Raw genomic sequence first — 21,177 nt, 5'->3', positions numbered from 1 at the left:
GCGCCTGATGCATAGAAAGAACCCAGGCTTTGGGGTAAGACTTGGGTTGGAACCACAGCCCAGCCCAACGAACTATGCAATCTTAGGCAGGTTCCTTTGCCTGTCTTAGCCTTGGCTTCTTCATAAATGAAGCTATTTATCTCACAGGATGTTGTGAGGAATAAAAAAGTTTCTCTTAATATTCACATGCATTTTGCTTCCAACAAAAACTACCCTATGACCGCATTTTAAAATTAATTTATTTTGGCTGTGTTGGGTCTTCGTTGCTGCGCGGGCTTTCTCTAATTGCGGCAAGCGGGGGCTACTCTTTTTTTTTTTTTAAAGAAACTGCTTTTTATTTATTTATTTATTTATTTATGGCTGTGTTCGGTCTTCATTTTTGTGCAAGGGCTTTCTCTAGTTGCGGCAAGCGGGGGGCCACTCTTCATCGCGGTACCTTTCACTGTCGCGGCCTCTCGTTGCGGGGCACAGCCTCCAGACGCGCAGGCTCAGTAGTTGTGGCTCACGGGCCTAGTTGCTCCGCGGCACGTGGGATCTTCCCAGAGCAGGGCTCAAACCCGTGTCCCCTGCATTGGCGGGCAGATTCTCAACCACTGCGCCACCAGGGAAGCCCCGTATAACCACATTTTTAAACGTTAATGTTTATTCCTTATAAAACTGTCAACACAACTTTTTGTCACTTCCCTTCTAAATCATTTAGGATTTTGGAGGACACAATGTCTTAAGTTTCCCACAGTGACAAGATCGTGGTGAAAAGGAAAGAAAGGAAACAGAGGGAACCTGAGCCAATTTCGATGGAAATATCAAGTTTGGTAAAAAAATAGTTTGCTCCGGGGCTTCCCTGGTGGCGCAATGGTTGAGAGTCCGCCTTCTGATGTAGGGGATACGGGTTCGAGCCCCGATCTAGGAAGATGACATCCCGCAGAGCGGCTAAGCTCGTGAGGCATGGCCGCTAAGCCTGCGCGCCCGGAGCCTGTGCTCCGCAATGGGAAAGGCCACAACAGTGAGAGGCCCGCGTACCGAAAAATTTTGATTTTCTATTGGTTAAGCTTACCATCAATCGCTCCAGTTGTAAATAAACTGGAGACGGAAGCATGTTGTCAAGGGGTGGGATCTTCCTGTCGCCATTGCTAATATGAGAACCAGTTTTCTAATAGGCTGAAAGCTGCTTCTTTCCGCCCTCGCGCATCAGTTGCTAAGAGGCGGGACTATAGGGTCCATAAAGGACTGAAGGCTCGAAGCCTCACCCGTCCGATTGGTTGGTAGGGGGCGGGTCTTGTAGCGGATAGGCTGCTGGCCCTGCCAGTTCCGGGTTAGTTGCTGGGGAGAGGCACGTGAGGAGGAGGTGGCGTGAGGAGACCATGGCGGGAGGAATGAAAGTGGCGGTCTTATCTGCAGTTGGTGCCGGGCCCTGGAGCTGGGGGGCCGGGGGCGGTGGTGCAGTGCGACTGCTCCTGGTCCTCTCCGGCTGCTTGGTCTGCGGCTCAGGTACCGCCCGGCAGCAGCAGCCGAGGGAGCGGGTACCGAGGGGTTATATTTAGAAAAGTGGGGAGCGTCCCCAGGGCGTGGGCCGTTATTCTGACGGGCGCGGGCGTGGTGCGAAGGAAGAAGCTTCATCCTTGGCGAACGGGCGCCGGCACTGAGGGACCAGGGCCCTGGGGTGGCCTGCGGGAGCTACCCAGAGTGGGGAGGAGCTTGAAGCCCTTTTGGCGGAGACGGGGAGGCCTGCACTGGGTGAGAAGCGTCCTGGGGGCTGCGTCCTGCTGCATGGGCCTCCTCGATTTTTTTTTTGTTTTGTTTTTGTTCAAAGGAAGGTGACCCGAGGACCGAATGGACAGGCAGAGCTGCCACTGGGAAGGGAGCATACCGTTCATTCAGAAAATTAGCAACACCTGAACGTATGCTGTCAGGACTCGGCATGGGTGGCTGAACAGATAATTATAGCTCACTGAAATGCAGTGATCTCTTTCAGTATCTTACGCCCTTGTAAGATCCTGGCTCCAACCGGCCCTATAGAACCGACCTGGAGCCGTTAAATTCCCGTTTCCAAAAACGCTAGTCAGCATCGAGTAGTTTTCTTTTGGAAATTTATTCATTCCTCAAGCAGACTTTCTTGATGCCTGCTACTGCATAATTGGCTCTGGACTGGGATGAAATTGTTTTCCTTTAACGCTCTAATTCAGAAAACCTAGAGTGTGTTTGTAAAAAAACCTCCTTCTACCCTTGTTAAGTGCACAACAGAAAGATAAGCGATGTTTCCAAGCTTCCACTGGAGGGAGTAGAGACTCATGGGGCTAAGGAGAATCGTATCTTGTAAACACATATGCTCTCTCACCTTTCCGTCGTTTGCTGCCTATCTCTTGCTGTCACTTATGATTATCCTTATGCAGCTTTAAGGTTATCTCAGGATCCATAGAACTGGTTTCAAACTGCAGCGTCCTTCTGAAACGGTTTTTATAGGGAGAGGGGAATAGGTAACCAAGAAGGTACTTTTCCAGGGGCAGGGCCCAGAGTAACATTTGAAGGGCTACATATGATCTGAATGAACTTTGACCAGATGTTTAACCTTAGAGGCTGTGTATTGTGGAAATGAAAGAGAATATTTATATCAAAATGCTCCCACGTAGTCCGTGCTCAATCAGCAGGCTCAAAGTTTCTTTAATAAGGAGAGGAATGGGGACTTTTTGGCTTGGAGAAGGGTAAACTTGGGATACGTGTTCTTTGTGGCCTAATAGATCATGTAGGTGGCAGCTACAAGGAGACAATCATGTAATAGAGTAGAACTTTCTAAAAGTGGGAGCTACCTAAAGAGAGAATGGAGTACTTGAAAAGGCAGGGAGTTCTTTTAGACCATTTGGCAAGTACAATTAATTATAAGGAAGTAGAAAAATCACTTACTGTTTATTCCATTCAGAGGCAGTCCCTTAAAGCACACTTTCTTCTGGTCTGTTTCCACGTATTTTTAATTAAAAATTTTTTTTGAATTGATAATATATTCATAAACCTGTCAGCACTTCAGTTCTCTTCCCTGGAGGCCACCAGTTGCTGCCAGAGATAGTTTTCTCATTTGGTTTTGTAGCATAAACATTTTCCTATGTCATTTAAAATTCTTCATAAATGTTATTTTTAGTTTCATCCTGTGGACAGATTTTTTTTTTTTTGGATAGATTCTCAGAAATGGATTTATTCAATCAAAAGTGAAAATATATTTAAGACCCTTGAAACATCTTGCTAAAATATTTTTCTGAAAAGGTGTGCCGGTTTATACGATTAGCAGCTATATTTGCTTGTGACCCATACCCTTGCCAGCATTGAATATTCCAGACAGAAACACCTTTGCTAATTTGATAGATTGAAAGTGGCATCTTAATTTACTTTGCATTTCTTGCGTTATTTGTGAGGAAGCATCTTTCAAATATTAATTAGTTATTTAATTTTCTGTTTAGAGTTTACATTTTTTGGAGAGTGTGTCCTTTGCTCTTGGCCTATTTATTGTGATTACTGTTTATTGGGATGTTTGTGTACTTTTAAAATCAGTTGATGAACTTTTTAATATATTAAGGATGTGTATTTTTATAGTCTATTTGTTTATTATTTATTACAGAACTTTAATTTGCCCCCTTTATCTTTTTAAATAGATTTATATTTTTTATGTGATCACTTGATTTTATTCTTTAGATTTATTTCCATTGCTTTTGTACTTGAAGAGTCCTCCAAAATTAAATTTTTGTATATGTATATTTTGTGGTACAATTTAATTATTTTTCATTTTACTTTTTAATCAGCGGTTAATGTTAGTATTTGGTGTGAGGTGAGTATCTAGATAGATTTTATTTTCCAAATAACCAGTCAGTTGTACCAGCATCACATTGAATAATCCTTTGCTAAGCCCACTAATTTAAGATGCTAGTTTTTAAGGAGCATTTTAAGATGCTTTTAAGTATGAACTGGATTACCTCTTGACAGAAATGAATAGAGGCTACTTAAGAATTAGAAGAGGTGGTTTTTCATAAATTTTTAGAGTCTTTTCTGGTCCTCACATACTATGAATCATTTTCATTACCTTCTACCAGTAGATGTTAAATGATCAGTGTTGTTGATTGATGAATATAAGTAAATACGAAGTTACTAACTTTTAAGTACCTGGTTTATGGGTAAATACAATAAGCAAGTTGTGATTCACTAAATTCCAAGGAGGCATTTTCCAAGAAGAACTAGATCTTTGGGCTCAGAAGACATTTTTTAAATGTTTAATTCATTGTGCTTTTTAACATGCTGGCTAACTCACTTTGGGGAGGGGAAGGAAAGTGTTGTGTATGTCCTTTTGCTATGGGAAGCACAAGATTGTAACATGAGCATTTTGACAGCTTGTATATATTGAAGGTAATTGGTTTAGTTCTATGTTTTTCTAATAATTTAAGCTATAGCTGGAGTGGTGATTGTTTGCACAGATTATCCCCTTAGGCTGATTTGGTGTATTTTCCCTCAATGAATTTCCAAAGATATGGCTGGCCAAGGTGCTGATTTCTGTAGGAGGTTGGTGTTAGAGAGGTTTGTTTGTTTATTTACAGTGCTTTCCTTTGAATGGTGTGGAACTTGGGTAAAGGAAGAACTAGGTTTAAGAAAATGTTGCTTGTTAAATTATTTATTTATTTGTCCGTGGGATCTTAGTTCCCTGACCAGGGATAGAACCTGTGCCCCCTACAGTGGAAGCACGGGAGTCCTAACCACTGGACCGCCAGGGAATTACCCCCAAAATGTTGCTTTTTATAAAAGTTTTATTTCTTTAGGAAAATGGCATTGAAGAATTTTAAAATTGGTTTAAAAATACTGATGTCTTTTCTTGGCATTAAGTTTTTCAAATCTCCTGTGCTATTGACATATTATTTGTATCTTACTACCCTCTTGAAAATAATAATGGGCTTAAAGAGATGTTGTGTTATATTACTTGGTGCTGTGGGAGAAAGGAGTTAATAAAGTGTGACTCTTGGGTTTTTTTTAATTTATTTGTAAATACACTAGTTTTAAGCTTCACATAATCTTACTCTCTTACAGTCTCCAGAAGAAAATAAACTCTTGATCCATATTTGTGAGTGGGTGTTCTTTCAGTATATTTGGGCTTGCTAGTGAAACAAATGTCAATAGGATTTTGAAAGGGTTTCATTTTATGAAAAATAGGCTTGGAGGAAATCCAAATTACTATTGAATTAAACCCTAGTGAGAGATTGATAGATGAGGTTCAGGACATACTACAAATATGGCACCTTGGCATATTGAATATTTTAAGCTGAGGGAGTTTGAGAAAACAGCAAAGCTGAAAAGTCACTCTGACTTCCCGCACTTTGCCCTCCTTCCTTGAAATAGGCCATAAAATCCTCATGTGAGAGGTGTCCTCCCTATACCTGGAGGAAAGGAGCATCCTTATCTTCGAAGACAAAGGGGCATGAAGAAGAATCCTAATAAACAGGCCTTGCTCAGTTTCCCCCAGTTTACTACACTTACCTCATACTCAACCTATCGTTCCTCTGCGAATGTCCACTTTTCGTCAAACCTAGCATAAAAGTACGTGGGTCTGTTTCTTTGGGTCTTTATTTCCTTAGAGGTTTTCATGTCACATAAAAGATATGAAATAAATTTGTATGCTTTTCTCCTGTTAATATGTCTTTGTCAGTTTAATTTTTGGACCCAGCCAGGGACCCAAGACAGTCAAGGAAAACTTTTCCTCCCCTACAATATCAAGACTGAATTTTAAAATATTGAGATATAATTCACATACCATAAAATCCACCCTTTCATTGGTCTTCAGTATACAGTTGATCCTTGAACAACACGGATTTGAATTGCATGGGTCCACTTATACGTGGATTTTTATTTTGAATAAATACATACTATAGTACTACCTGATCTTTGGTTGGTTGAATCCACAGATGCGGAACTGTGGATCCAGAGGGCTAACTAAAGTTATATGCTGATTTTTGACTGAGCAGAGAGGTGGCATCCCTAACCATGGTCGTCCATGGGGCAGCTGTATTCACAGTATTGTGCAACCATCACCACTGACGAATTACAGAATTTTTTTTAATAGATTTTATTTATTTATTTATTGGCTGCGTTGGGTCTTCCGTTGCTGTGCGCGGACTTTCTCTAGTTGCTGCGAGGGGGGGCTACTCTTCGTTGCGGTGCGAGGGCTTATTGCGGAGGCTTCTCGTTGCGGAGCATGGGCTCTAGGTGCGCAGGCTTCGGTAGTTGTGGCACACGGGCTTAGTTGCTGCACGGCATGTGGGATCTTCCAGGACCAGGGCTCGAACCTGTGTCCCCTGCATTGACAGATTCTTAACTACTGCAGCACCAGGGATCCCCAGAATATTTTTATTACTCCAAAATGAGGCCCCATACCCCTTAAAGGTCTCTCCCCATTCCCTTCTCCTAGCCCCTGACAACCACTAATCTACTTTCTGCACATTTGCTTATTCTGGATATTTATATAAATGGAATCATTTAATATGTGGACTTTTTCTTGACTGGCTTTCATTCAACATAAAGTTTTTAAGGTTCATGTTGTAGTATGTATCAGTACTTTTATGGCTGAATAATATTCCATTGTATCAATAATACCACATTTTGCTTATCCGTTGATCAGCTGATGGACATTTGGGGTGTTTCCACTTTTTGGTTATTATGGATATTGCTGCAGTGAACATTTGTGTACAGGTTTTGGTGTGAACATGTTTTCACTTCTCTTGGGTGTATACATAGGAGTGGAATTGCTGTGTCATGTAATAATCGTGTTTTAGTTTTTGAGGAACTGCCAAGCTGTTTTCCAGAGAGCCTGTACCATTTTACATTCCCACCAGCAATGTTTGAGGGTTCCAGTTTCTGCACATCCTTGCCAACACGTGGTTATTGTCCTCTTTTTGATTATAGCCATCCTAATGAATGTGAAGTGGTATTTCATTGTGGTTTTGACTTGCATTTCCATAATGGCTAATGATGTTGAATCTCTTCATTGTGCTTATTGGCCATTTGTATATCTTCTTTGGAGAAATGTCTATTCAAATCCTTTATGCATTCTAAACATTGGGTTATTTCTCTTTTTATTGTTGAATTGTAGTAGTTCTTTATATATTCTGGATATTAGACCCTTATCAGATATATGATTTGCAAGTATTTCCTCCCACTTTGTGGGTCATCTTTTCACTTTCTTGATAGTGGCCATAGAAACACAAAAGTTTAAAAATTTTGAAACCATTGTCAAATCCAAGGTCACAAAGGTTTACACACCTGTTTTCTTCTTCTAAGAGTTTTTTAGTTTTCGTTCTCAACATTTAGGTTTTTTTGTTTTTTTTGTTTTTTTTTGTTTTTTTGTTTGTTTTGCTGTACGCGGGCCTCTCACTGTTGTGGCCTCTCCCGTTGCGGAGCACAAGCTCCGGACGCGCAGGCTCAGCGGCCATGGCTCACGGGCCCAACCGCTCCGCGGCATGTGGGATCTTCCCAGACCGGGGCACGAACCCATGTCCCCTGCATCGGCAGGCGGACTCTCAACCACTGCACCACCAGGGAAGACCAATATTTAGGTTTAAGACCGAATTTAACTTCAAAATTAGTTTGAGCTTCACTCTAAAACCATTTTGAACTGATGGGTGTCATTACCTTTTTTGTGTGTGTAACTTTGGCTTTCTAAGGTTTGTTTGAGGTTTTTGTGTTTTGGGGTGTTTTGTTTATTTAAATCTACCCACCTTTATACTAAGAACCAAAGAGTTAACTAAATTTCCCCTTAGAGTAGCACTAAATGAGTTGGTAAGTACAGTGTAGAGCAAGGAAGAAGATATTGAAATGTTTTGTGGTAAAGAAGGTAACTTGTGCAAACTTGGGTGGGAAGATATGATAATGGTCACTTGTAAACCTTAAATTAGCTGAGATTGAATATAAGTTCCTCAGGGGAGATCTGTTTTGGTAAAATCAGAGGGACTGCATATGTTCATTGGCTGCTCTTAAAACTTGAATGAAACAAAACAGCTGGAAAAAAGCAACTTTGCAGTCTTTTAGTATCTGCTTAAAGTACTCTAAATACAAAAAGTGTTGCTAATTCTGTTCATCCTACTCAGGATATGGATAGAGAGAAAGTCACCAGATGGGGTTACTTTAGCTATGCCTTTATAAGAGAAACAGGACCTGGGTGTGAATCTCAGTTAAGCTGTTTACTAGCTGTGAGACTTTGGACAAATTACTTAATCTTTCCTAAGCATCAGTTTCCTCATTTGTAAAATGGGGGTTATGAGAGTGCCAACCTCACAGCGTTGTGGGAGGGCTCAGTGAGACAGACAACATACTGTCTGTCTTAATAAACACGTAATAGTGGCTTTTATTACTACTTATCCTGGATTAGTGACTATTTGTAATATTTAACTAATTACATTTGGCAGGAATAAGACTGCCTTATTTCTTCTCTCATCTCAGTTTTCTTCTTTGTGTCTTAGTCGCTGATATTTTTAACCCCAGCTTTAAGAAAGTGGTCAGTTTAATTCTTTTTATGAAATGAGTTATAGTTACTAGCTTGTTCTGTTATTATACTTAATTGTTATTTTCTTTCTTTGCATAAAGCCGGAATTGATTTAAACGTGGTCATGCTTCAGGAATCCAAAGTTTATTATATGAATACCAGTCAACAATCCTGTTATAAAAATGTGCTTATCCCAAAGTGGCATGATATATGGACACAGATACAGGTAATGATTTGGAGGCTCCTGGCAGGGGCAGTTTCTGTGAATATCTGTCTGTCTGTGATTAGTGAGTACGTTGACACTTTCTTCCCTTCTCATATGCAGTTAAAAAAAATATATATATATATATATGTGTGTGTGTGTGTGTGTGTGTGTGTGTAAAATTAACAACCTTGATAAGATTATGATTATTCTTAATCTCATCAGTGTTTTCATCAGTAAAGCATTTATGCCTATTTTGTGTTTCTCTCTCTGTTTCTTTAAGTGGCCTGAGATAAACTTCCTTCCTCCTTTTCCCCAAGAGACTACTTCCTTCTCTTCCCCTCACTCCTTTTACACTCATAGAGACACACACACACACACACACACATATAGACCTCTCTTTTTAAAGGTCTTAGGCCTTCTTTGGGCTGGAAACTGTTGCATGCCTATCAGGATGTAAACTCTCGCCTTGCTGCTCCTATTCTATTTTGATTCTACACAAGGTGTTGCATAAATGCCCTGAGCTGAAGTTTCCCCTTGATAGAATGACTTTGGTCTCATTTATTTCATAACACTGTTGAGCCAGAGTGTCTGGCTGTAATGATTGAACAAAATGAGTCCTTGGAAATGTTTCTGCTGCTATAAGCATAGTTACTGATAAGGGATTTGTTCACATCAAAAACATAAGGTGGGCTCGTGGGTTTTTCAAAAAAAATTCTCTTTTTTCATTGTCTGATATAAAGATCATATTCCATCTGGAGCACATTATAACCAACATTTACCCATAATCAGTGATTTGTGACAAAGGGTTGAACTTTTCAGCTTGTCATTATGGGAAACATTTTTGGTGCTGTTTATGCCTGGCAGTTTTCTTAATATTCTAGACCTTTGCTTTGCATGATCTCTCATAAATAGCTGTATTGGTAACTCTTTCAGCTTGGAAGTCTTTTTTTTCCCCCTATGTTCTGGCCTAATACTAGATTCAGATCATGTTAACAATAAAACATTCTAACAGCTGCCTCTCTGTACCATGTACAGTGTTATTTGCCCAGTTATCTTTTAGCTGCTGTATCTCTGTATTTCTCATAAGCCTGTGGAAAGCTGGTGCCATTATTGATTTAGTTATTTACTCTAAAGGTTGTTTTTTTTTTTTTTAATTATATTTGGGAAAATTTTAAATTCCTTCTTTCTTCTTTCTCATCCTGATTTTACTTGTGTTACAGATTCGGGTAAATAGTTCCAAACTGGTCCGAGTCACCCAGGTGGAGAATGAGGAGAAACTGAAGGAGCTAGAGCAGTTTAGTATCTGGAACTTTTTTTCCTCCTTTTTAAAAGAGAAATTGAATGACACCTATGTTAACGTGGGTCTATACAGCACAAAAACCTGCCTCAAAGTTGAGATTATAGAGGAAGACACCAAGTACAGTGTCACTGTGACCCGGAGTAAGTCTTACCTCTGTTTTTCTGATGGATTCTATGGTGAGAAGGGACTGAGCTTTCAAGGATGTAATTAGTGAGAAAAGTCAGCCCAAGACAGCTCCATTTTGGTTCTGATTATAACCTGAATATACCACTGCTCCAAACAGTTCAGAGAGCCTCCACCCCTCATAAAACCCTTTAGGCCTAGATTTGAGACTTTACCATAAGTCATTCTGAGTACTTCCTTACCTGGAATTGTGAAGACTTGTATTTCTAATACTTCCAATGGCTCTGAGCTGATATGCCTAGTATTCTTCAGAGTAAGATAGATGTATTCCTTGCCTTCTGGGCACTTATAGACAAAGATAGATGTCTTGAAATGTACAGGTCTACATTTGAAGACATGAATGGTTAACAATAAAAACTAAAGAAGGGTAGAACTGAATACTTCACAAACAGAAGAATATATGTGGAACCATAAATAAATATGAAGATCACTGCAGTTTCAGGCTTATTCAGTCTAATTGGGAGTTTTCCCTTCTCTGAATGTGTCTGAGAAAGTTTCACAGAAGAGGTGGATCATTATCCTGTTGGATTCTCTGTGACTTTTGGTCTCTCCTTGGTAACTACTGTCTTAGGAGAGTAATGTTTTAAGTAGTAGAAATGTTCCTGGGTTTTGCTACGAAATACGTTGTGCCCTTCTAACTGTCCTAGGGTTCCACAGTTCTTTGGTTGAACAGGATCAGCCTGTTTTTTGGTGTTCCTTTTGCATTTACTGATCCCTCTCACTCCTGTTCTGTTTGTGGACTTCCCCTAGACTCAAGAGCTCTTGAATGTGAAAGCTGTGGGAGTGTCTGGTATGCCAGTAAGGGGTCTATGCTTGGGCCCCCTGGTTTTGGGTGAGATGTGTTTTGAGTATAGGCTTTTCCAACACAGTGCTTGTGTAGTGAAGAGAAGTAGGTGGTGGTGTTGGTCAAGCAGAGACCAACAGTTAGAGAACAGCAGAGGGCCCTGACCCCAAGTTCTGGGCTAATCTGAATCTGAGCGTGTGTGACTTAAGGCCCGAAAACCAGAGTGGTGGAGACCCCTTGTGGGCGACTGCATGAAGCGCTGATGGCACTATGGCTCCATCCAAAGCAAAACTTAGCTTCTTTTAGCCTTAGCTTAGTAGCCAAAATAAAAATAAACTCTTGAGGGAAGTACAGGTTAGACAGAGACCTAATTATACTTTCTCTTTGGAAGGGTGCCCAGGCTTTGTGTGGAATTTAAAATGCTGTTTAGGTGGGCTGTTTGCATATATTTTATTAGCTGACCAATGATGCCAACATTGTCTTTTATTCTGTAATGCCTTAAATTGTTTTGTTCCCCTATTAAGCAGAAGTCTTTTATTTATTTCAGGATTTGACCCCAAACTCTTCCTCATTTTTCTCCTTGGACTTATTCTATTTTTTTGTGGTGACTTGCTGAGCAGGTAGGTTCCAAGGCTAGCGGGCAGAATGAGGAGGCTCAGACCTACCCTGCTTGACTTTTTTTTTTCATTCATTCTTGGCTGCGTTGAGTCTTCATTGCTGTGCACGGGCTTTCTCTAGTTGCGGCGAGTGGGGGCTACTCTTCGTTGCAGTGCACGGGCTTCTCACTGTGGTGGCTTCTCTTGTTGCGGAGCACGGGCTCTAGGCGTGTGGGCTTCAGTAGTTGTGGCACATGGGCTCAGTAGTCATGGTTCGCGGGCTCTAGAGCACAGGCTCAGTAGTTGTGGCGCACAGGCTTAGTTGCTCTGTGGCATGTGGGATCTTCCCAGACCAGGGCTCAAACCCATGTCCCCTGCATTGGCAGGCAGATTCTTAACCACTGCGCCACCAGGGAAGTCCAACCCTGCTTGACTTTTATCATAAAGACTTGAAGTGCTGCCATTCCCTTTTCTAGGACCTTTATGGATGGCTAGGCCATTGCCTGCTTCAATAATTAAAAAAAATAATATGTGTTATAATTATTTTCTTGTATTAATAAGATTGGTAATAATGAAATTCCCCCATTAGGTTACCCATCATGTGTGGGATTTAGCCAATACAGCACCACCCTTTCCACCGTTAGAAATGTTTAGCCCTCATTTTTACAGGGCTGTGTGTTGATGAGTTTAATGCTGTTCAGAAGTAAAGAAACAGATATCAACCACTTACTCATTTCCTGCCTTTAGGAACCTACTAGCTAGATGAAACAGACATGTACAAATATAAAGAAAACATATAGATAACAAACATTGAACAAAGGTAGAATTAACATTAACTTTGAACACAAGGAGAATATTTGTGGAATAGTGAATGAAAGCTTACCAATTGAAGTTCAGCTGGAGCAAGGTTGGTGGAAGTTGTTCCTTATTTTGGGGATCCTGAGAGAAACTCAAAGTGAGGGAGGGATATCTGGTAGAAAGAACCTAGAAGAGGAAGAGGAGCTCTCTGTTCTGTGCCCTGTGTTTGGTTTATCCTTCTGGGTGATCAGTTCAGTTCTAGTTTCCAGTGTCTACTGGGGCTCTTCCTTCTCCCTAGAGAAGCTGTGCAGTTCCCAGAAGAAAGATTCTCATTAGAAATTGCGTGGGGAGAGGTACTGGGGATGGGAGCGGGAGACTAAGCAGAGGTTTATTACTGGGATATATTTGAGGGGCCCTTATTGATACTAATCTTCATAATCTGGCAGCAACTACATTGTACTAGTCTCTTCAGTTTTCTCATCTCAAGTGTTGGGCAAATACCTGCTCTCACCATGTACCTTTATTCTGTCTTTTGGCTGGGTTAGTTGTCTAGTTTGAACAGTGCCATATATGAATACACACGTAGTTATGAAATGAATTTTCTCTCTGCAGAAGTCAAATCTTCTACTATTCCACTGGGATGAGTGTGGGAATTGTGGCCTCTTTACTAATCATCATTTTTATGCTGTCCAAGTTTATGCCCAAGGTAAGGAGCAGAATCCTCACATGCAGTTAGTATGAGCTTGGATAGTTGAAGGATTGTTTTTGGATAATCTTACAGCACTGAAAATTTGCATTGATGGCTGATAAGTAAATGTCCTACTCTTTCCTTGATTCAGAAAGGTACTTTCCATGATGAAACTTAGAGCCTCATTACATACAATCTCTCCCTTTTTATTTGAAATCCTGTATACAGTGGGGGTGATTAAAGTCTTCTTCCTGTTTGTTAATTACATAGATTATATAGCCAGGCTTTTAAGTTATTTAGCATCTCATTTTCCCAGTTTTCTTTGCAGACTGTACCATTTAAAATATAAAGGACATCTTTTTAAGAGATGTGTTTTGTGCATTTTTAGTAGGTTGAATTTTTTTTTTTTTAAATCACAGTTCTATTTTGTTTCTTTTATGTATGGAAAGCCCATTGTAACTTTTTGCTTTCACTTCTACTCTTTCTTAGAAAAGTCCCATTTACATCATCCTGGTAGGAGGCTGGTCCTTTTCTCTGTACCTCATTCAGCTAGTTTTTAAAAATTTACAAGAGATCTGGAGATGTTACTGGCAGTATCTTTTAAGTAAGTGTTGTTGGTTTTGCTTTACTTTTTATATGTTTATAGGCTGCTTTAGTTAATTTGATCATGAAAAGATGTTGCTTGCTTACTGCTTACAGGAGTTTAATAGTCTATGCCATTTTGTTAACTTGTAAGAATCATAGTTCTTTACTTATTTCTAACCCCTCTATACAGTTGTCACCTTCTCTTAAATTAAAATGATGCTGCTAGGGAGAAGACTTTAATTTCTTGGTGTTTATAAATACATCTCTCTTTACACAATAGCCATCTTTCTGAAAAGCCGTAGATTGACTTTATGAATATAATCATATTTTAAATACACTTGAGGACCTTAAGAAGTAAAGGACTCTACAGTGAACCTTATCTACAAAGCGAGAATCTTTTGGTTATAAAGATAGTAACTCTTAATCTATCCTTTGAGAGCAGGTTAATCTGGATTTTCATATATTAGGTTTTTTAAACAGACTATTTTAGAGTTGTTCAACATGTAGGTTTAATTCTCTATTTGAGAATTAAATAAATTCAGGATAGTAGAAAGGATAGAAGCTTAAAGAGATTAATATATATGAATAATGAAAAAAGTGTGAATAATTGAGTAAAGATCTTACCTATTTCCCTGGTTCATTAGGCGCTACATAGTGAATTTACTGCTGCTCCCCACACAGATTATTTTTACCAACTGTAGATTAAAAAGAATGTCTTCTGATAACTCTTCTCATAGGCTATGTCCTTGCAGTTGGATTCATGAGTTTTGCAGTCTGTTACAAGTATGGGCCCTTGGAGAATGAACGAAGTATCAACCTGCTGACTTGGACCTTGCAGCTGATGGGCTTATGTTTCATGTATTCCAGTATCCAGATACCACACATTGCCCTTGCCATTATCATCACTGCACTGTGTACTAAGAGCCTGGAGTACCCTATTCACTGGCTGTACATCACCTACAGGTGACTGAAAGGCAGTGTAACTTTGTACTGAAACATGCAATGTGGGATGCAGTTGCAGCAAAAGGAGACAGGTGTTGACCTGGGAGCCTCTTTGTTAATGCAAATTTATGGTATTATGCTTCACTTTTATTTCCTTCAAGTCTTTCTTTTTAGATTCTCTGTAGGTATTTTTATAGAATTTATAAATTCTGGTTATTTTATATATAAAATAAAAACATCTAGTAAAGTGTCATGTGTTCTTGTTACCACTAGGTGATGCAAAGTATATCACCTTTATACCGCATGCCTCAGGTCACCTGGTTTCAGATTATTTCACACTGGCTCTCAGATTGCTCTGGGAGTCCTATTTTTTTTTTCCCCCAGTCTTTTTTTTTTTTTTTTTAAATTTATTTTTGGCTGTGTTGGGTCTTCGTTTCTGTGCGAGGGCTTTCTCTAGTTGTGGCAAGCGGGGGCCACGCTTCATCGCGGTGCGCAGGCCTCTCACTATCGCGGCCTCTCTTGTTGTGGAGCACAGGCTCCAGACGCGCAGGCTCAGTAGTTGTAGCTCACGGGCCTAGTTGCTCCACGGCACGTGGGATCCTCCCAGGCCAGGGCTCGAACCCGTGTCCCCTGCACTGGCAGGCAGATTCTCAACCACTGCACAACCAGGGAAGCCCCCTGGGAGTCCTATTCTTAGTTTAAGATGTAATTCAAAGCATGTTGTCACTTTGTATGGTGACTGTGGAATGGTCATAGGTTCTGAGGTTATCAATGTTCTTTCTATTACAGATAGTCAAAGTAATGTCTTCAGTTCGGGGGGAACCAAGTTAATGAACCACAGTCTTATGCCATCATTTCTTGTGGTTTTTCCATTTATTGGGAAATAAATATTTTGTCTGTCACTTATTGGAAAATAAGTGAATTTGTTCACATTAATGAATAATATTGACTACTCTGACTTGTCACTCATAGTCTAACATGTCAAGGGTACATTATAACTAAAGATGTCTGTAGAAGAAAGTTGGGAGCAGTGACTCTTAATGCTCAGGGTCTCTGCTGTATGCTTGACCCACTGAAGGGAGTTAGACATAAGGGTGGATGTAGATTACTGATTAATCATTCATGATGTTATTTTGGTGAGCACAGAAAGATGTGTAATGCAACAGAAAAGGCTGTCCCCCCTCGTCTTCTGACAGAAGAAGAATATCGGATACAAGGAGAGGTAGAGACCCGAAAGGCTTTAGAGAAGCTTAGAGAATACTGCAACAGTCCAGACTGCTCGGCTTGGAAGACTGTTTCTCGAATCCAGTCTCCAAAAAGGTAAATAAACTCTTTGCCAGAAGTGCCAAGTGTCTGTCAGGGTGCTTGTGACCTTCAGTTTTAACAGAGATTATGCTTCTGTAATCATTTTGTATTTGTGGCTTTGTTTTCCTTGTTCATCTAGGAGCAGTCAAGAGAAAGGTACTCATATCACGTGTTAAGCAGTAGCCTGTTTTCTGATTCCTCAAAGAACTATTTACTCTAGCTTTGATTTTAGCATTGAGATGAGAAGACTTTAGTACCATATTAAGTTTCCCCTTTGATAGTTTTGCACTGCTCTCTTGAGTGTTTTTTTTTAATTTTTTTTTTTTTTTAGGAGAGGGGATCCTTTTTATTTGGAAACATGTGAAGCTTCAATTTGGTATCCTGATGGCATAAAGTTTATAGGGCCATAAACACAAATAAATGTGTAATGCCCCTTAATCTTATCAGGATTACGGATGACTAAAGGAACTTTAGCACTTCCATAACTAAAAAGGGTAACTAAACTTCCATAACTAAAAGTGCTTATTAAGCAGGATGGGGTTGCAGGAGATGTTGGCCTATGATCCCAGCTTTCCTTTTCTTCTTATTTCTTGCTTTAGTCTCCTTACCTGCCAGAGTAAGGATAAGGGTGTTGGCTAGACTCAATATAATTTGAGCTGAGAGCATATCAAGGGTTTCAGTTTGTTCTTATTTTGAAAGAAAACAGGACAGAAGGCAGGTTCCTAATGAGTATTATCTTCTGTTTTTCAGATTTGCTGACTTTGTGGAAGGATCTTTCCACCTCACACCCAATGAGGTTTCTGTCCATGAGCAGGAGTATGGGTTAGAGAGCATTATTGCCCAGGATGAACTCTATGAAGAAACATCCTCTGAAGAGGAGGACTTAGATTCTCGGTACCCCCCCATCACACAACAGAACAGCTTCTTGACTTAGGTGGTCGTCAGTTATTTTTATGTGGATTGGCTTGGTACCTCAATGGTCCAGGTTGCATGTGTTGCACAATTGCTTCTCAAATCTTGGAAGTTGAGTGAGATAGTGCTGAAATTCTCCCGCTGAAATTAGAGGCCTGAGTAGACCTCCCTCTGGAAATGGTCTTGGTGGTCTCTGGGGTCCCGAGGAAGCAGAGAGGATAAAGTAGTGACTGCTTCCCAACACGTCCCATTGGTTAAGTTCATGGCCCACCTTTATATTTCCGAAGAAACTGGATTGCCACAGCTAGCATGGCGTTCCAGCTCCTCTTTGAAAGTTGATTCAGTCGTGGCATTTCAAACTCAGAAGTGATAACTGTTATATGTGAAGTAATGCTTTCAGACTATAGGCTGCATCTTTCAGAGACAAATCCACAAATCTAAGCCTCTTTTACTTCTGCTTTTATTTCAGTAACTTTAGCATAATCCTTGTTTTAAGAGGAAAATAGATTATTATTTGTCTGTCTTGTTTTTTAAGTGAATACATTTTAAAAAAATGTGACAAACTCGTTCCAGAGCCAGCAAGTGCTCCAGAGTGACAAGCCCAATAGGCCCCTACGTATTTATTAATATGGGTTATCCATTAAAGCCCAAGGAGTGTTGTGCTGAGCTTTGGATTAGTTCTCACACCTATGATATTCTAAGTCCTGCCTGCAGGCCTTTCTGTAGATGAGGTCTGTTGGGGTTTTTATTATATTTAACTTTCAATTCTCTTTTAAAAATAGGTTTGCATTCTTCCCTTCTAAGTCCTCGTTGCCCCATTTGCCCTTTCAGGAAGGGTCTATTCCCTCACCTCTGAAGTATATACATTTCAGTATATACATGTTTATATATACAAGTATATACATTTAAGTATATACATGTTTCATCAAGTATATACATGTTTCATTTCTTATATTGTCTTCCCTTTGGTTTATAATAGCATTGTTTCTGCTGGTTAGGAGGAGTGATCTTATTTAGGGAATTTAAATGCTTTTTAAGGTTCTCCATTTTTCCTGTCAGTGGGTCACATATCTTTGAATTGCTGTGGGATCAAGAAACTATCTCCTTTTCCCTTGCCTTCCTTTGTCTACCCATTCTACCTATTCTTTTCAGCCTTTCCGTACCACCTGTATCCCGCCCCACCGGAAGTCTGGCTAATTTGTGAGCCTAAAACTATCTGTGAAGGTTCTTGATACAATATACACGTTGTAGCTATGTGGCTGCCGCAGTTTGCATTGTCAGGAGATAGACCTCCAGATAATCCTTACGCCTCTGGGTGCCTGTTCAGCCATCAGGAGCAGATGCACTGTTCTATGAACTTATTGTACTTATTTGCAGTTCCATTTCTGACCAGAGGTTCATGCTGCTTTTTATTACAGTGGCATTGGTTTCACTTTCTTTTGCCATTGCAAAGTACCCTTATAAACAAGCAGTGCCATTTATGAGGGAGCAAATTCCCAAGTCTCTGTCATTCGCTTGGTTCTGTCTTTGTGACCCTCGTACCTTGGAAAAAGCTGTGATTACTTTATTCAGGAAGATGGACACTGATGGCAGGAGCACAGCACTGGACTGAGTGGCTTAACCGTGATCATGGAGAAGGCAGATGATGTTTTAAAGAGCTGTAATGACTCCTTCAGACCAGCCGTTAACAGATCATGTTGAAAGGTTCTGGACTCCATTACAGACTTCCAAGATGTCAGTTCTGAGATTCCTCTCCAGGTGGCTAGTTGATTTTTTTCTGCTGGTGTTTCCCATAGCTTTAAACTGTCCTAAAGTGACAACTACCTCAGTTGGCAGCAAATAGACATATAGCAGAAAGTGAAAAATAAGCAGTATTTGGACAGATGCCATGGGTTAAAGTTGCTTTATATTAGGAAACCTTTCTATCTTTGTGAATTATGTACATGGTAACATTTTATCTCTCTACAAAGAACTGTTAAGACCTCTGAAATTTACTATTTTTTGCCTCATTAATAGAAATCGAGACTTAGCATGTTTGAGCCTAAGCTGATTTGAAAAAATAATTCGGCTGTACAAATGGTCTCAGGATTCCCTGGAGACTTTGGTGCCTTCCCCATATAACTACTTAGAGACATGGTTGCTTGCCTCCAGTGTGACTTTTCCCGACTCATGTCTTTATTTCAGCAAGAAAGCATTGTGAAGTAGAGAAAGATTCTCGTCTTTTTCTGTTTAGTAAACCCCTTGTGATATACAGTTTCCATCTCAAGATGAGTTTTTCTCACTGTGTTTGAATTTGGGATGAGTAAAATCAAACTCAGTTTATCACTCCCTGTCTGGTAGTTGGAGAACTGAGCTGTAGGCATTGGCAATGACAATGGGTCCTGCAGCATGAGAGCTGCTCTCAGACAGTGAAGGACGGTGCCTCTGGTGTGCTGTGTCCTTGCCCTGTCTTCCTGTGTGGCTCTGCCCCAGATGCTTCAGAGCCTCTGTGCGCCTGGAGATTGCTTGACTTCGTAAACCTTTTTTAGGAGCTGTTCTTGTCTCCCTTTTGGCCACTTAGTCTGCTGGCTCAGTCACTACTTGAAGCCCCCACTTAATTTTCAGTTACAGCTCTTGCAGTTTCGGCATAGTCTCGTCTCAGACAGATCTCATCAAGAAGGATTGAAGGGATAACTGTGGAGTGAGCTGGACATTGGAGCTATGTCTGCTGCCATGTCAGCATCTTGCTCGGCAAATATCAAGCTGTACATTGGCCCTAGGGCTCTGGGTCCCATCAGCATCAGAAATCTATTGCCCCTAATGGGTCTGACCAAGTTGTGTAGAGCATGACTCCCATTAATGGGAATACAAGAGCCAACTGGCCTAAAACATTTCCCCTTCACTTTCCCACTCAGATTGCTTTCAGAAGACCCATGGAACCAATGACTGATAATAAGGAAAATTTAGCAACTTTGATATCTTCTAATAAGAAATTCCTATCAGCCACTTCATCCCACCAAAACTAGTTTATTTCTTCCCCCAAATTCGTGACCTTTATGTTAGTTACGGGATTTTGCTGATGATAGACTTTGAGTCCCAGTGTTCCATTTTGTGTTAATACATCCCATTTTAGGGCCTAGCCTTCTCTTCATTGACTGTGTTCCCTTCAACCCAATCCCCACTTTACGTATACAATAGAGAGTTGATGAATGAAAGGACCCAAATAGGCCAGATAGTTCCCCCAGGCCCTGATATCCATAAAGGCTTGGGAATGGATTATGCAATTGCCCTCAATCTTTTTGTTGTTCCAGAAAAAATGATGGGCCCAGATGGATGCCTACATAAAAATGGTTCCTAGCTATGTACTCATAACTTTTCTCTGAATTGAGTAGTGAAAGTTGAAGTAGGAGAAAAGGAAATTAAATGTCCTTCTAGTATTCCTTTGGACTCAGGTCTGACATAAGAGATAATAACCTATATTGAAATGCCAGGAATTTTATCTGAACCAAGGAGAGGACAGTTTGACAGATTTATTATGCCTTCACGTTACATAGGCACTGAAACCAAGTAATAAACATAAAATAGCCATTGCACAGGCAAACGCACCTAAAACCTTTTGTTTATGTTTTGATGTAGCAGAAATTGATTTTTAGGGAAACCTATGCAATTGTGGTGTTCCAGGGGTATCTCTTGGTAACTTAGCTTATGGATTCAGTTGCTGTTGAGTTGGATTCTAGACAGTTATTACCTTGAAAAGGGAATTTGGTGCCTTATATGATGGGAGCCAGAGACTGCTGGGAATAAACAGAGTGGATTCACACCAGTGTCAACACACAGCTTTAGTGGGGAAGGGGATGGCACACAGTATCCCCAAATTTGGGGCTTTTGTCTCCCATACCCCCCGCCCATGTGTCTCATCTTCCTTTTCACACTCTTGACAATAACTTGAAAATGGTGAAACCACCTTCTCCGAAATTTTCTACAGCATGGACAACATTCTTTTCTTATTAACATAATAGATAGCTTATAAGGTGAGTGTTAGGACTGTTACAGCCTGCAGTTGCCTCCCTTTATCAAGTTTCTAGAATTGATGGTGAAATAGGGAGTTACTGGGTAAGTTTTAGCCTGTGGGTAATGCCTTAGTGTTATTTTAAAAGATTTGTCATTTATATTTAAAATAAGTTCATGAATGTTTGAAAGCAACAAAATGATCAGGGATGACTCTTTGCCATGGGTCTCATTTTCACTCTTTCCTGTAAGGAAAAACAACGACGTCTTATTATATATTTTTTTATTTTTATTGTACAAGTTTGTAAGTAATCCCAATTTTAATAAAGTTTTATAGACTATATAGTGGTTTCTCTTAATGAACATGTACTTTTTTTTTTTTTGCGGTACGC

General features: G+C 40.2%; 1 protein-coding gene across 4 annotated transcripts; it reads left to right on the top strand.

The window, feature by feature from the left end:
- The first annotated feature begins 1,317 nt into the window (after nt 1–1,317).
- On the top strand, nt 1,318–21,144 carry NEMP1 (nuclear envelope integral membrane protein 1). 4 transcript variants are annotated; one of them, XM_089920896.1, is made up of 10 exons: nt 1,318–1,500; nt 6,817–6,902; nt 8,619–8,726; nt 9,926–10,145; nt 11,520–11,592; nt 12,979–13,072; nt 13,544–13,658; nt 14,377–14,602; nt 15,728–15,901; nt 16,637–21,144. In XM_089920896.1, the coding sequence occupies exons 1-10, from the start codon at nt 1,362–1,364 to the stop codon at nt 16,818–16,820; spliced, it is 1,419 nt and encodes a 472-aa protein (XP_089777022.1). In that variant the 5' UTR covers nt 1,318–1,361; the 3' UTR covers nt 16,821–21,144. The 4 variants fall into 4 exon arrangements, with proteins under 4 accessions (XP_089777022.1, XP_022427500.1, XP_022427499.1 ...); XM_022571792.3 differs by lacking the exon at nt 6,817–6,902 and having other exon boundaries at nt 1,333–1,488; nt 8,602–8,726; XM_022571791.3 differs by lacking the exons at nt 1,318–1,500; nt 6,817–6,902 and adding an exon at nt 1,520–1,734 and having other exon boundaries at nt 8,602–8,726.
- Nucleotides 21,145–21,177: the final 33 nt, after the last annotated feature.

This window comes from Delphinapterus leucas, chromosome 11 (assembly GCF_059928025.1).
Source record: "Delphinapterus leucas isolate spDelLeu-1000000601 "Yukka" chromosome 11, BTC_Dleu_Yukka2, whole genome shotgun sequence".
Lineage (NCBI taxonomy): Eukaryota > Metazoa > Chordata > Mammalia > Artiodactyla > Monodontidae > Delphinapterus > Delphinapterus leucas.
This window is presented reverse-complemented; position numbering and strand designations above follow the sequence as displayed.